The following is a 17,477-nucleotide window of genomic DNA, read 5'->3' as shown; positions in this document are numbered from 1 at the left end:
GATATGAACAGACACTTCTCAAAAGAAGGCATTTACGCAACCAACAAACATATGAAAAAAAGCTCATCATCACTGGTCAACTTGCCATCAGAGAAATGCAAATCAAAACCACAATGAGATACCATCTCACACCAGTTAGAATGGCAATCATTAAAAAGTCAGGAAACAACAGGCACTGGAGAGGATGTGGAGAAACAGGAACACTTTACACTGTTGGTGGGAATGCAAATTAGTTCAGCCATTGTGGAAGACAGTGTGGTAATTCCTCAAGGATATAGAACCAGAAATACCATTTGACCCAGAAATCCCATTACTAGGTATATACCCAAAGGATTATAAATCATTCTACTATAAAGACACATGTACACGTATGTTTACTGCAGCACTATCCACAATAGCAAAGAGTTGGAACCAAAAGCCCATCAATGATAGACTGGATAAAGAAAATGTGGTACATATACACCATGGAATACTATGTAGCCATAAAAAAAGGATGAGTTCATGTCCTTTGAAGGGACATGGATGAAGCTGGAAACCATCATTCTCAGCAAACTAACACAAGAACAGAAAACCAAACACCACATGTTCTCACTCATAAGTGGGAGTTGAACAATGAGAACACGTGGACACAGGGAGGGGAACATCACACACTGGGGCCTGTCAGGGGTTGGGGGGCTAGGGGATAGCATTAGGGGAAATACCTAATGTAGATGATGGGTTGATGAGTGCAGCAAACAACCATGGCACGTGTATACCTATGCAACAAACCTGCACGTTCTGCACATGTACGCCAGAACTTAAAGTATAAAACAAACAAACAAAAAAAGAGGCCCAAGACAGATCATTCACTTCTTCCATCATATGAGGAAACAGCAAGAAAGGTTGCAATGAACTAGAAGGTGGGCCCTCAGCAGACACTGAATCTGCTAGCACCTTGATCATGGACAGCCTCTAGAACTGTAGAAAATAAATTTCTGTTGTTTAAAAGCCACCCAGTTTACGGTATTTTGTTAGAGCAGCCTGAACGAACTAAGACAGGATACAACAGTAAAATGATAGCCACAGTCCTTGTCTTCATGGAGCTTAGGTTCCTACAGCAGAAACAAACACTAAGCCATGAATTATATAATTCAGTATGTAATTATAATTGTACTGAGTATGAGAAGGAAGAGGTGGAAGATATTAAGGTGAATATAATAGGAAAACATAGCATTATCTGAAGAGGTCAGAGAGAGATTTTCAGAGGATGTGAGAGTTAAAGCTAAAATCTAAAGATCAAATAAGGATTAGGTATGAGAAGTGAATTAGTGGGCAATGGGGAAGGAAGAATGTCTAAACAGCAGACACAGGTCCAAAGGCGCTGATGAGGAAATAAAATAAAATCAAGGAAATAAAACAGTGCAGCTGGAAAGTGGAGAGCAAGGAGAGGAGTGGTAGGAGAGGAGGACAGGAAAAGGGCAGAACGAACAGCATTTAATGGCACAGGTTAAAGACTGTAGCTTTTATTAAAGAAAAAAAGCAAGTCTCTTTGCAAGGGTTGCTATTTTTGGAAGCAAATGAGCCTTAGGAATTAAAATATACCATTTGTTGGATGGTACCCAAAGTCTTTCAGCATTTGGCTCCAGCCCGAGTTCCCTATTCCATGTCTCAGAACATCCTCAAAACCCTTCCCCAACACATCCTGCGTACCAGTGATCCTTCATGCTTACCTGTTGGAAGCAGCTGCGAACACTAGGCTCAATATTACTGCCTCCAAAAGCTGCTACTTCACCTAGCTGCCGGGGTATCTGGATGGCATCATGAAGTAACAGGCCCAGCTGCCTCTGGTCACACATTTCCGTGGGCCCCGCCACTTCCTTAAAGAGATCTGCAAAGAGAGGCAAGAGGTTAACTTCCATCTGCCTACAGCGTTCTTTTACTTAAAATATATCTTTGGTAATGTGGACTGAAACATGTAGATTAAAAAAATTTCAGAAGGACATGAATCTGATCAGTTGCCTCCTGAATTCCAATGACCTTAATATTCTGATCTTAATATTCTACATTACATATGATATTAGATTACTTTAAGAAGCATGTAGTTAACCCGTTCCTGCAAGAATGGGTTATATATACATATAAACATAAATCATGCATATATAATATAAATCAATAAACACAAATTTCCTTTTTAAAATGATACAATAAGCCCATATGAATTAATTTTATGACCTTCATAAGAACTTCCCTTCTTACTGAGAAAGAATGAGCGAAAATAAAGCTTCCTTCATGACTTGTCAAAGGAATAGACATAGTTGGGTGCTGTGGTGCATGCCTGTAATCTCATCTACTGGAGAGAATAGGGCAGGAGGATCACTTGAGCCAGGAGTTCAAGACCAGTTTGCGCAACATAGCAAGACCCCAACTCAAAAAAATTAAAAACAAAAAATAAAAGAATAAATGTAACTTAAATAACAAACCTTCAAATTTTAACAGATTTGTTTACCTACTTTTTGTGTTCACTCCTAAATTCAATATTCTACTAAATATACCTATATTATAACTTATTTTAAAGACTTTTACATTCACATCTATTTTATATAAGAAGCACTAAAAAGTACAAGAAGGTGTGCTTTTTCTCTTTCGGGCTAGTCTCCCATTCCTTATTAGCTATAAACACTATTTTTGTTTTACTTTATGTAATGAAATACATTTAATCAAATTTTAAGATGTGTGTATATTTTCACAAAGTTTTTAGGTTTTTCCATTCATTAAAAAAATGATCTGTTTTATAATTCTCTTAATTCAATAAAATTAAAACTCTTCTATTTTGTCCACTCTTGGTTTACCTTTTATTCACCATATACAATACTTTGAAGATCAAAATTATTATATAATTTTCAACAATAAAGCTAATATCCTAAGATAAGTTACTTTTGGAAGAGGAAGGAATTTCAAATACAAACAATCCACTTCATTATAGAAATTAATACTTTTTGGAAATAAATTCTAAAAATTCAAAAGCACTTAAAATCTAAATGTTCTTCATGTGAAATTTTCCAAGAATAGAAGAAAGTGGAGTAAATATTAATTGGATTCTAAAAATATTTTCAAACAGTACTTGATATCAGATCAAAATGTATCATTTTCTCTCTCTCTCTCTTTTTATTTTTTTTTTCTTTTTGAGATGGAGCGTCACTCTTGTTGCCCAGACTGGAGTGCAATGGCACGATCTTGGCTCACTGCAATCTCCGCTTCCTGGGTTCAAGCAATTCTCCTGCCTCAGCCTCCCAAGTAGCTGGGATTACAGGCATGTAACACCACGCCCGGCTAGTTTTGTATTTTTAGAGAGACAGGGTTTCTGCATGTTGGTCGGACTAGTCTCGAGTTCCCGACCATAGGTGATCTGACCCACATCGGCCTCCCAAAGTGCTGGGGATTACAGGCATGAGCCACTGTGCCCGGCCCATTCTCTCTTTTTATAAGGAATATAATGCTAGATCTAATGCCGTCAATGGTGAAATTTCAAACTGAATCAAGCTCAGTGATATTGATACAGTAATTATAATGAAGTATGGCTTTAATTATAAGCATACATAGGGAAAGCAAATTCAATGAAGATAAATTTCATTTTTATTATAATTTTTTCACTTAGATTTGGTTAGAGCTCTACTTGTTTCTTTCCATTAAAAAAAATAAGGCTATCATAGACAAAAATATTTATCCAGCAGTCTTAGTATGATGTTTATTTTAAACCAGTCCCTGGGAAGAGGTCTGTTAAGTAAATAAAAGTTGATGCATATGTATAATAATCTTTACATAAAAGTGTACGTTTTCAGCAAGATCAACTATGCCCAACTTTCCTCTTTTGAGACATAGGGCTATACCACTATGTCACTATTTAGGTAAAACTACTCACAAAACATAAGGACAAAAGTGTCCTTAGACATTTTGACATATTTCTATAAACCCTTATAAAAGTTCCTACAAAAGTTCACATTCTCAACATTATAGTCAGATACAAAAAGCAGTGTCAGGGTAAAGGAATCGGTAATAAGAAAGTCATAATCTAAAAAACTCAAATTCTAATAAATCAGCACAGAAGAGATGCTAATGATAATTTAAAAGGATGCTTTGAAAATGTGTAATTTTTTTTTTTTTTTTTTAAGGTCTCACTTTGTCATCCAGGCTGGAAGTGTGGTGGTCTGACTATGGCTCACTGCAGCCTCCGACTCCCAGGGCTCAAGTAATCCTCCCAACTTAGCCTCCCAAGTAGCTAGGACTATAGGCATGAGCCACTGTGCCTGATCTGTAAATGTGTTTTTGATGAGGCAAGGAAGCTAGCCAGCTATAAGCATAAAGACCAGGGCACTGTTAGAACCTAAACAAGGAATATTCTTAGGAAAGGACCAAGAGAAAAAGGTGTTATGGGGTTAAGACACTGACATTGGGCATTGTATTAATAAAATCAATGTTCAGACAGATACCAATGATCTTGAATGGCGGCCTTGCCATTGCATTTGAAGAGCAAACTGTCTTGAATATTAATTCTAATAAAGGAAATAATAATGAGGAAGTTTCTGATATCAAGGGGGAAATAAAAACTGGAATCAGAGTGGTGAAGGTCCTCAAAGTAAAAAGCAAAACAAAACCCCAGGACATTCCAAAGTCTGGATATCCCAGTAAAGATTTAGATTAAAGATTAAAACCCAAGAGATTTCTTATTTAATTAGTCCTAAAATGGCATACTTTGTGAATTCAATTAAATATGAGAAATTTCACTGCAGAGGCTTCTGCTTCCCCTGCCAAAATCTGAAAGTTAATGTTGAATTATAGACAATGAAAGCTTTGAGGTTGAATTTGCATATATTTCAGAGTAAGCGCCACACTATAACTGTTACTTTCAGAGAACCCTAATTATTTCAGTAGCACAAGAAACCCCAAATCAGAGATGATAAAAAATCCATTTCTAATTTTGTAACATTGATATTTTCATTAACATTTTCCTTTCCTGATCATTATAAAAATGATAACTTCTTCAGCTTTGGAAATTACATCTTTTCATGATTATGATTCTGAAAACTACTTAAATTCTGGATAAAGTGCCACAAAGCAAAAGCTCTGTGCAAAGCCTCCTTCTGTATGGCTAACTAGGCTCTCACTCCATCATAGCACCCCATCTCGTAATCCTACAATCAGCTTTTCATTTCATATAAATCCACATCTCTTTTCACTGACATTCTTGTCAAACTATATAGGAAAAACAGGCCATCACGGTCTAGACCCGAAATTCAAAATCAAATAACCTCACAGCAATCCCAGAAAATAAAAGCTATTAAAATGTACTCATGTTCATATAAGACACAAAACTGAACTAAGTTTACAGGGCCTATAATCAAATATCCTACTGTTTTTTAGTATCTCTCTATTCACAGAATATCCCTAATCCTCTCCCACAAATGTATGGATTTCTCTGTAAAGAATCATCTCGGGATAAGCATGGTGGGATCAAATTCACATTTTATGGACAAAAATAAATCAAAATATATGTGATAGTAGTTAAGAGTTTGGGGACTCAGCGGCAATTGCTACCATTTATTCAACAATTGCTATTTCTAGGTACCTTAAACATTACTCCTAATTCTTTTCCAAGCAGGAATTATTAGCTTCAGGTTTCAGTTGAAGAAAATTTGCTAAATTTCAGCTTCTTGAACTGTAAAATGGGAATACTATTACCTCTTAGTTGGCAATATTCAATGAAATCACATAACCCGCCCAAAGACACTCAGCTACTAAGTGGCAGAAATTTGAAGACAGGTCCCCTTGGCTCCTGAGCACAAGCCTTTTCCAAAGCCAAGATACCTTTCATTAACTGACAGATAAAGGAACACTATTGATTTATTTGGTAAATCTAAATATAACAAAAATTTAAAAATCATGTTTTATTTTGTCACAATGGTAAAATATGTTTATTTAGGATTATCATCTATGTCCATAAAGGTTCTAGTTCATCTTTTTCTTTTAAGCACTGGAAGTGTAAAGAAATAAAAAAGTTTGGGCTTTGGAGTCAGAAAAACCTAGTATCTAATTCTAGCCCCATCCCTTATTGGCTCTGCAGTCTTAGACTAGATTCTTAACCTATCTCAGCATTAATTTTCTCAGCCAGAAAAATGGAAATCCCGGTGCTTACATTATGGAGGGATTATTCTAAGAATTAAATGAAATATAATTTGTAGTTAGGTCTCACTCCATCCAGGCACCTCATCTCTTAGTTATAATCAGTTTTTCATTTCACACAAAGCCCCAAGTCTTTGCACTGCCACCTTTTGTCCAACTTAGTATAGGCACAGTAAGGCTTAAAAAAAGTAAGAGTAAGGCTTAAAAAAAGAGAGAGAACTATTACTACTAACAAATTATATAACGTAAGTTTCCAGTAAATTGTTATAATCATTATTATTACTAAACACACTATTGGTATATGAAAGGTCTTACATACATCTGTACTTTTCTTCCAAGAGACCTTTGGAGAGAGACATCAATCCAATCTTCAGACTCTGCACTCTAATTTTTCCAGTTCGACCCCTAAAATTATAAGAATGTTAATGTACTAGATGCATTTAAAACCATATATAGCATGTTAATTGTTTCTGAATATCTACTTTCTTGGGGGTAAACCATTAAAAATAATTGTATCCTAAAGATGCAACTTTTCTATTAACTTTCAACAACTAGTATTAAACCTATACTGTAATTTCATGACATATATTAACAGGGTGTTTGGCCAAGTCTAGAAGAATACACAGCTTGAAGTCACTTTGTACATAACACATAAACTAAGAAGGACAAATTAAAACAAAATGACAAGCTGAAAAGATTTCACCTTTAAAAATACTATGAATTAAACCTATCTATTAATAATTGTAGATGCAAGATTCAAAATAGCTAGAGCTACACACTTTATACATGTGACTTCATACAACAAGAAAAATCTAATCATATATCTAAAAACAAGAACACAAACAAGAAAATTATATACTAAGAGCTTACAACTTGCTGAATACTGATTGGTAATTAAGTATTAATTAAGTATAAATATTGGTATTTAAGTATTCAGCAAATTATAAGCCCTTAGTATGTCTTTAATTTTCTGTCAATGCAGTTTTTATAAATTACTATTGCAATTTTAATAGTCAGTGATCTTAGACAGATGTGAAATCCCTATTTGGGGAAGTATCAAATTATAATTAAAACCAGAATGTATTAAATAACCAACACTAGAACATAGTTTTACACAACACTAAGGAGAGATCATTTCTATTTCACTTATAAGTCGACCAGATGAAACATGTTTTTTTAACTTTAAAAGCACAGAGTTTTCTTAATTTCATTGCTTATCAAAGAATTGCTGAGTAATCTACCAAATGTTAGTTACAGTAGTCCCAGTCCTAGGGATTGTAAGATAATTACAAAAATTAATAAGATATTATCCTTGCTATGAATAACACATAGCCCAGAATAAAGCCTTTATTGCTATCTTTATTATTGCAGATTTAGGATCCATTTTCATTTTAGGTTTTTATTGTCAATTTTCTTATTTGTTTTAAACACACAAGTACAGCACACTTAAAACCTATAACTGAAAGTTTACATAAATATATGAATGTATAAAAGTTAACAATTTGTGCCATTTTAAAAACATAAATATTTGAATCATGTAACTTTAATTTTATGCAGTCTTCTTGCCAAACTATATTTAATCATTGATTTTATTGATATTTTTATTAGTAATACTAATTGATATTCCTCCACTGTCAATTATATGTACTAAAGGAATTTTCTGTATGCATATTACGATATGTAAAGTATGTAATAAATAAGAAAGGCAAACGTGCTTAGGGATTGGTGCAATGTATTTTCAAAGTACTCCCTCAATAGGCTAGAGTTTGTAATTTATATTAAATCATATCTAATAAACTTACTGAACCCTTAGTATGTAGGTATACGACATTCAGAATTAACCTACGAAATGATTAATACTTAATATTAAAATAAGCATAGTCCTTCTAAGCAGACTTTCTAAATTAATATAATCATTCATTTCTCACAATTACAGAAACACTAGTTTCACATTAACCCTACAGAGAGCCATGCTACAAACTGTGTTTCTACTTTATATCTTTTAGAAGTTTCCTAATTATCACATGAAACAGACAATGTTTGCTTCATTTCAAAAGCAGGAAATGTTTACTCTCTGGACCCAGTCAGACAATAGACTTGCAGAGGATAACAGAAGTCTTTGTGAATGAGCTGAGACAAGTACACGAATGTGGCTAAGGATGAAGTGATTCCTACAGGGAAAAATGGTCAAAATAACATGCATTAAAGCATGACCCCCCCTCTACTGTTACAACACAAGAAAGGAATATCATCAGGAAGACAACTGACGCTGTCAGTCACCCAGTCATCACACCATCACCAGTTACGAAGGCTTATTGTGATACCGGCATTGCTCTGTGTACTGTTGGGACCAAGAGAAAAGTAGAAGACATAATTCCTACCCCCGATGAACTCACACACTAGCTGAGGAAGGTAAGATAAGAACGCAACTAGAAAATATATGAGACGATCCTTTATGTATGGAAATCAAAAATCAAGTACAAGATGATTGTGGCTGCCTATCATTAGTAATACGTAGTCATGTGATACGTAGTCATTATGTATGATTGTGGCTGCCTATCATTAGTAATACGTAGTCATGTGATACGTAGTCATTATGTAGTTTGACTATGTAGTCTATACTAATACGTAGTCATTAGTTTTTCAACATGTGACAGAGAAGAGAAACCTAAAATCAGACATAGAAGGTATATCATGGCATGACTGTCCCAAGTAGGAGAAAGTAGAGTATCACAGAGAAAGCCTGAGCAAAGGCATAGAGGCAGGGGTGTGAGCATCAGAGATAAGACACGTTCAGGCCAGGTGTGGTGGTTCATGACTGTAATCTCAGCACTTTGGGAGGCCGAGGTGGGCAGATCAAGAGGTCAGGAGATCAAGACCATCCTGGCCAACATGGTGAAATACCATCTCTACTAAAAATACAAAAATTAGTTGGGCGTGGTGGTGCGTGCCTGTAATCCCAGCTACTTGAGAAGCTGAGGCAGGAAAATCGCTTGAACCCGGGAGTTGGAGGTTGTAGTGAGCTGAGATCACGCCACTGCACTCCAGCCCGGCGACAGAGTGAGACTGTCTGAAAAAAAACCAAAACCAAAACAAACAAATAAGATGCACTCAGGTGGGACAGAGACTTGCATCAAGGTTAACTGGTTGACCAAACTGTACAGGTTATGTGGGACCAGACAATAAAGGACACTGATGTAAATAAGCTACCTGGATGTGACAGACAAGCGGGAGACAGTAAAATATATTAGTGAGTGACATAGTCCAGTGTTGAAATATTTAGTCTCCTGATAGTTTTCATAGGCAACTCTTTAAGTTGGTTTAACTGTAAAGACATTTACTTTATAAAATTATATCATCTTTGGAACAGTGGAAAAAATGACACTGCAGCAAATGAGGTTAATATTTTTGGTAGGAAAAAACCATATTTAAACCAAGTACTCCAGACTATTGCTTTATATCATGATTTAAACGCTTTTGATGTCCATTAAATCTGGAAGGACGATTGTGAAATTAAGACCTTTTAATCTGGGAAGATGACTGAGGTTGCAAATTCATAAAGGAAATCAATTTTATCTTTATAAAGTACTTTACACATATTAGTTCATTTGCCCTTCATAATCACCTTTTGTGTGGTAAGCAAAGTAGATATTTTTATTTCAATCTCAATTTTTCAGATGAAAAATTAAGATGCCAATGTTAAGTAGCTGCCAACCCACACAGCAACCAGAACCAAAAATCTGAATTACTGTTATCCATGACAGACGAAAATAAATTTTTTTTACAAAGTTCAGAATATCAGGAGGTGGGTACACGTTAAAATTGGAAAAAAAGCTGTTTACTTAAGTACTATGTTTCCTAGATATGGCAATATGATAAGAATAATCAAATGATTATCAAAAGACTCTGAATATTAGTTCTTTAATTATGACTAGTATGCAATAGGTAGATAAATTCTCCTGTCTCACTGGGTAAGGTTTTCAATTAGTAAAGAGAAAAGGGCAGAATTAAAGATCCCCAAATCCTTCTACTTTGAGAATTCTGTGATCTGTGTGTGCATCACTCATTATCAAGAGCTGGCTGAAGCTGAAAACACCAGTTCTGGCTATATCACATGACAGGAAGGAAGGCAGTCACGGATATATGGTTAGTGAGTGAATGTCAGGATGGCTGAATGAATAGAAGTGTTAGAACAAGGTACCATTCCTCAGATTCACAGATATATGAGTCTGTAATGTCCTAATTGGAGGGTAGATAGTAATTTCTATCTGATTCTCAAAATTATTGGTTGAAAAGAGTTAATAACTATTATTTAGAATAAAAAATAAATCACGGTTGTTAGAGAAACCTAGGCAACCAGTTCTGGCCATCTGACACTACTGTCATAAGAGTAACTGTTTTTTCCATAGATTAATCCCCAATACTCTTCTCCAAGATAGAAAGCTACATTGAATGGGCACCATTCTGATCCAGCATGGTCTTTGCCATCTTTCTTTTGCATAGAAGGGAGATTAGTCCTGAAAGATTTTTTTTCCTTTGAAATGAAAAAATGAGAAATTTTGAGATACTGTCTTTCTAAATGAGAAATAGTGGCAAAGTGTAGCAATTTCCACATTCCCATTTGATGGTGGGAAGTGGAACTGTGCCAACATTTAACTCCCTAGAATATGAATCATGCCATTTCACACACTGCTTCCTCCCAACCAAGTGGCACTGAACTGTGTCCCCTAAAATTTATAGGTTAAGGTCCTAACTCCTAGTACCTCAGAATGTGACTGCATTTGGAGACAGGGTCTTTAAAGATGTAATTAAGTTAAAATGAGGTCATTAGAGTGTGTCTTAATTTGATATGACTGGTGTCCTTAGAGGAAAAGGAGATGAGCATGCAGCAGACAAGGAAAAATCATGTGAAGACACAGGGAGAAAACGACCATCTGCAGACCAGAAAGAGTGGCTTCCATAAAGACTCAACCTGGCCAGCACCTGGATCTCACACTCTTAGTGTCTAGAACTGTTAGGAAATAGATTTATCTTGTTGAAGCCATTCAGTCTATCATTCTTTCTTATGGCAGACCCAGAAAACGGAAACAGTGTGTCAGAGCCATGGACAATAGAAGGCAACCGAACCTCTTCCACAGTTCTTCCTTAAAAGGTAGTTCAAGATGTATACTTCTACCATATTCTATAGGACTGAATGGAGTTCCAAAGTATTCTATGAATTTAGCAATTTTCCTGGGATGTAAAAGTTAAGTTACAGGCTTTGTAGTTAAAACACCTTTGTCCAACTATTTTGATGAATTTACTATGAAAAAGTATCTTTTGAGGATTTAAATTATTGAAGAGCAACTTAATGGTGGATTAAGGCTAATGGTAATATTTTACCTTAGGAGAACTTAAAATGTGCATTAAAATGAAATGTACTAAAAAATATCAGACAGGGATACCGTAAATCCCGTATTCATTATGGTAGCTGAGACTCGTGCTTCAGTGAGTTTCTTAAGAGCCCTCAAGCACACAATGGCTGATTATTTAGAAAGACTTTATTAAGATATTTATGAACACTGAAAGATAAAATACTTTTCTAATTAAAAAAAATAGAGAGAGGAGGATAGGAAAAGTTTCATTAATTGATATAAAATTACATATAGGTAGGGGGAATAAGTTCTAGTGTTCTATAGTACTGTAGGGTGAATATAGTAAACAATAATTTATCTCACAGGTTCAAAAGATAGAAGAGAGGATTCTGAATGTTTCCAACATAAAGAAGTAATAAATATTTCAGAACAACAGTTCTAGTTTTCTTTTCTTTTTTTGAGACAGAGTCTGGCTCTGTCACCCAGACTGGAGTGGAGTGGCACGATCTCAGCTCACTACAACCTTTGCCTCCCGGGTTCAAGAGATTCTCCTGCCTCAGCCTCCCAAGTAGCTGAGATTACTTACAGGTGACCGCCACCATGTCTGGCTAATTTTTGTATTTTTAGTAGAGAAGGGGTTTCACCATGTTGGTCAGGCTGGTCTCGAACTCCTAACCTCAGGTGATCTGCCCCCCCTCGGCTTTCCAAGGATTACAGGCATGAGCCACCGTGCCCGGCCCAGTTCTAGTTTTCTTATTTCATCTTTGCATACTTTAACCCCCTACCAGAACAATGAGTAATTCCTAATGTTTCAGAAATGTCAGCCCACAGCAGGTGTTTCTAGAACTGACTATTTCACAAATGCACTGTCGTTTTCAAAAGGGCCAAAGTAATGGCAAATGAGTTATGCTGGGAGTTGTGAGTGTGCTTTATGTAACAGTGACTACCTAATTAAATGACAGATATTAAAGTGTCCTGTAGCATAAATTATTTAAAACACCATATATATATACACACGCACACATAACCACTATGCAAATAAAGTGAATATTAAAAGACTATCTCGTTCATGGCAATTCAAATCACTCTTCAGTTGGATTACAAAGATTGTAGAGCAGATTATTATGAGCTAATAAATTATTGTAATTTGTAACAATAAATAGAAGATTTTTTATTTTGAAAAAAGAAATACAGTGAGACATTATGAAACAAGAAGGAAGTAGGACTTAGCTATATTGTTTCCCTAGCTTTTTGGCAAAGAATACTATAAATTTGACAGTCTTTGTAAATTGAAGCAAAGTTTTAAAATGAAAGATACACATTCTTTTTTGTTCTATCGTTTGTTAAGAGCTCAATGATTTGTAAAGTCATTCATTTTCAACAACAAACATAAATATTTCCACTGGGAAAGTAATTTGAAAGCACTTATTAAAAAATTTCACTTAAAAATCAGATATTTTATATTAACATACTTCATTCAGTGATTATATTTTAATGAGAAAAATGTAAACTTACGTGTCATAGACATTGAGCAACCAATTGAGACACATATCTACACAGAGTGGAACGTTGACCAGGTCCTTATGCATTTGCTCAAGTCCATCATAAGTTGTTGTCAGACAGTTGATGACATCTGGAACACTGAGGAGCTGGTCATTTTGGTTCAGCTTGTGCTGTTTGAAAATTTCATTTGTTGTACTCAACTCTAACAGATCCACTAACCAGGGGAGAAGAAGGAATGTGTACAGTCATTACATTACATAACAACATAAAAACAAAGGCATTTCTAGTCTCAGGTATTTAGTTTGATTCTTCAATTTAAGAATCTATCCTTTTTAGCTAAATTTCAGCTTTTAAAGAAACAAGCACATTTCTATTCTTACATTTTACCACACTTTCATACTTTTGAATCTGGACTGTGTCGCTTCCCAATCTTATCCCATTTTTTGCTCTTTGGAATATTAATTTTTCCTACTTTCTTTTTCTGGTTTTCCCTTTGCCAGGCTCTTTTTGCTTTTAAATGTAGCAAGGCATAAATCTCTCAATCTACTTCAAATGGCAACACATTTCAAATATTACACTGCTCTCCTCATCTTAACTCCTGCAAACAGCCTGTGAACTGCTCTCTTCATTCTTTGTATCACAGCCAAACTAATTGTTCTTAAGCAGTTTTTTATCATGTACATCATTACACGCCAAGTTTACGGAAGATGCTCCGTACTAAAAAACAGGTTTTGTAGAAAAATAACAGCTCTCCACTGCCTGCTGAATCAAGCCTGATCTATAAGATTGTCACAATCTGGCCCTCACCTGGTTTACTTCCGATGATGCTCTGACACAGAGGTGACCTGTAGCTAAGAAGTAGTACTAGAGCTTCCCAGGACAGTCCCCACATCCATTGGTCTTCATAAATTTGTTCCCATTCTTATTCTTCATGTGCACCATATCTATGGTAGGCATGGCTGGTGCTAGAGCCAGGAGGGTGTGCACAGGAGGCAAAGGCAGAGCCCCTGCTCTCAAAGACATACTGATGGCTTTACTAAAAGGAGGAGTAAACATGCCCTATGAGAAGAATATGCAAATTTCTGCTAGAGCTACTACTTCTAGGAGAGGAAGGACAACTGGAAAAGGCTCCTTGGAGAGGTGTGATTTGAAATAGGTCTTGAAAAATGGATAAAATAAAAGAGATCCACATGAAGTAAGAAAAGAATTCCAGGTTTAGAGAAGTGCTTGAGAAAAGGCAAGAATTCAATCAAGCCCAGAGGCTCTAAGGAATGGTGGACTGTGGTGTGGGTGATGTGTGGCTTACTCATGAGTGGTGTTTGCCTACAGTGAAACAGGAGAAATGCATGGGCCAGGCACACACTGCCCAAGGGGAGGCCTGCAAAGGCCTGAAGGAGGAGTTTAGATGAAAACGACAAAATCTTTTTTTATTTAATCAATTTTGAGTCATTCATTCACTAACTGAAAACAGACAGACAAAGCAGATTACCAAACTACCATGTATCTATACATTTATTGAGTGTGGAGATGACTCTTCCAAATCTAAACATCTGGGTAAGGAAAATTAGAGCCCACATTAACTCAAGGTCTGGTCATAGAAATCAGTTTTTATAAAATTCTTTCTCTGTCTCTGTATTTAAGCTTTTGGCATAAGAAAATTAGACTAGAAGAACTCTAATCTTATTTTTTCTTATTTTTTAACTTTTTAGCATTAAAAAATAAGAGGCAAAGAGAAAATATTTGGTTATATACATATATGCTATATATTTAACTTTTTAGCATTAAAAATAAGAGGCAAAGAGAAAAAATAAGGTTATATACATATAAAACCAACTTCTCTTCACCTGATGCAAAAACTGTTCTCTCAAAAGAATATGACATATTCTGACAGTTAACTAAAATGAACAAATAGCTTCTTTTGTACTTACCCATTTGTAGCCATTCAATAACTACTAATTTTGAATTTTTAAAGACATATATGAAATGTGCCCATGCTAGCTCTCTAACATAGAATTATTTATTTTTTCAAGTTATCTACAAATTAAAAGAACTGCTTTAAACCTGTACAGATTAAATGATTTCAAAAACAACTCAACAGGGAAGACTTTTTTTTCTTTTTCTTTTTTTCTTTTTTTAAAAAAAGATAAACATAAAACATACAAGTCTGGATAACGAAACAATTCATTTCCTTCAGATGTCAAGTGTATCACTGGTAAACTTAAGCTAATAGCAAAAATAAGTCAAATAATCCTCATATGAGTTAGAGATGGTGTCAGAAAAAAACTAAGAACCACTTGGAATTTTCACTGTCATTCTTACCTCGTTTCTTTGCCCTGTACACTTGACTCTTGAACAGCACAAGTTTGAACTGTGAGAGTCCACCTACACGTGGAGTTTTTCCAATTAAAGTTAACCACTGAGGGTGCCTGCCTCTCCTGCCTCCTCTGCCACCTCCTCTACCCTTTCTGCCTGTTAACCCTGAGACAGCAATACCAACCTCTTCTTCTTCCTCCTCAGCTTATTCAACATGAAGTCGACAAGGATGAAGACCCTTTATGATGATCACTTCCACTTAGTGAATATTAAATATATTTTCTTTTATTATTTTCTTGATATTTTCTTTCCTCTAGCTTACTTTGTTGTAGAGTAAGAGTATACAATACATAGCATATCAAATATGTTTTGACTGTTAATGTTAAGTTTTGGGTGTCAAGGGTCAACTGTACAGTGTTCAACTATAAACTTCTAGAGGGCAGAAGCAAAGTGCCTGACAAAGGAAAATGTTTAATAAAGGGCAGTAGCTAGGGAACTACAGCTCCCCACAGACACCAAGGAACATATTCAAATATGGCCAAAAGGCTCAAAGTTTTCTGAATTCCAACATTAATTATGCCAGTGACACAGCACTACTATTGGATCACCACATGGCATCAGGTGACAACGGACCAAATTCCAAAAAGTCCATTTCCTGCATCAGGCTGTCCCTGTATTTCTTTCTGAAGTCTCCCTGGTGATACACTCTGTAGCTGTGACACTGATTTGCCACATCCCACAGACTATCATGTCTTCAATTTTTAGTGATTTACTCTGACACTTTGTCTTAGTGCCTAAGTCAAGCACAAATCTTCCTGAAGTGTGTCACATTTACGTACCTTTAAAGAACTGACTGCATTTAAATCATAGAAAATTATGATTAAGATTTTCTCGTTTAAAAGGGAGACAAATGACAGCTCAGTCATGTGGTAAATGAAACAAACAGCAGAATCATTTTCTATCCAACTTTCTGACTTTTTCTTTAACCCCACATATAAGGCACAGGGGATGGAATAGAAATGCATCATCATTCTTCCGCTCTGCAAAACAATGAACACTGTTTAGCACTCAATCTTGGGCTTCTCTGACACTTCTCCAGGTGTCAAGCTATGTAGCCATTCTTTTATTATTATTATTATTTTGTTATTATTATTTTAGCATTTCCCCTATCTCCTCTTCCACAGAAATACAGGCAGAGCTCAAGGTTTCACATCTGGCCTTTCACTCTGTGAGCCTGAGGCCCTCACTCACTCCCCTTACTTCTGCTATTGCTTCTCTTTGGATGGTTCCAGATTCTCTTTTCTCCTGTTGATCTCCTGCCTCAACACTTGACCCGCGTATCATTGCTCTGATCCCTACAAGAGCTACATAATTTTTCTTTCTTTCTTTCTTTATTTCTCTTTCAGGAACCTCTACCCATAAAGGCCTGGCCTTCTTGTCATGATGAAATCCAATCTGCAAACCATGAAATATCCTAACATCCTTCCTTCTTCTACCCTCCACAATTTACCAACTACCCAGTTCCCCCAGTCATCAGTTCTCCCTCAGGCAGCCTTAAAAATCCAGACCCTCATCTCCCTTCCTACAACTCCCAGTCAGCTCAGCCTGGATCATCCTTTGCCTGAACTATTTACCCATTCTCTGTTCTCTGCCCTTTGGTCTTGCTTAGCTATTCCCTAAAGCATACTTCCACCTCTGGCCCTATCTGTAAACTCCCACAATAAAGAAAATGCCTCATGGCTTCCCATTCTACAATGAAAAATATCCAAACATGAAATACAACACAATAAGAACTTGAGGAACAAAATAGAAAGGAATTTCAGGAAAGAAATGACCTTCAAATTGACCTAAACTAACTTTAAGGAAATTTCTGGATATTGGACAAATAGCTAAGCTATTCCATTCAGACTCTATAGCTTGATGTTCCCTGAACACCATCCATACCTTAATTTTCGCACAGATAACTCCTTCCCTTCTTATCCCTAATTAACTGCCTCATGCCTAAATCCCAGATGCCTTTTATAGCCTGGCTCATATGCCCACTAATCAAGGAAACCTGCCTTCTTCTTCATAATGAGGGGACTCTCTTCCTCCTCAGAACATACTTCTCTTTTGCTTCTCTGCTATTACCTGTCACATAAAGTTTCAAAA

At 35.9% G+C, this 17,477-nt stretch overlaps 1 protein-coding gene across 9 annotated transcripts in view; it reads right to left on the bottom strand.

The window, feature by feature from the left end:
- UTRN (utrophin) overlaps nt 1-17,477 on the bottom strand; it is a 580,797-nt gene that overhangs the window by 55,774 nt on the left and 507,546 nt on the right. For all 9 annotated transcript variants that reach the window (XM_023183788.2, XM_023183779.3, XM_023183783.3 and 6 more), the window contains 3 exons: nt 13,026-13,227; nt 6,476-6,561; nt 1,710-1,867 (listed from right to left, as the gene is read on the bottom strand). In XM_023183788.2, coding sequence (XP_023039556.2) covers nt 1,710-1,867; nt 6,476-6,561; nt 13,026-13,227 — 446 coding nt within the window. The remainder of the gene's footprint in view (nt 1-1,709; nt 1,868-6,475; nt 6,562-13,025; nt 13,228-17,477) is intronic.

The sequence above is a fragment of the Piliocolobus tephrosceles genome, chromosome 5, assembly GCF_002776525.5.
Source record: "Piliocolobus tephrosceles isolate RC106 chromosome 5, ASM277652v3, whole genome shotgun sequence".
NCBI classification, from domain to species: domain Eukaryota; kingdom Metazoa; phylum Chordata; class Mammalia; order Primates; family Cercopithecidae; genus Piliocolobus; species Piliocolobus tephrosceles.
This window is presented reverse-complemented; position numbering and strand designations above follow the sequence as displayed.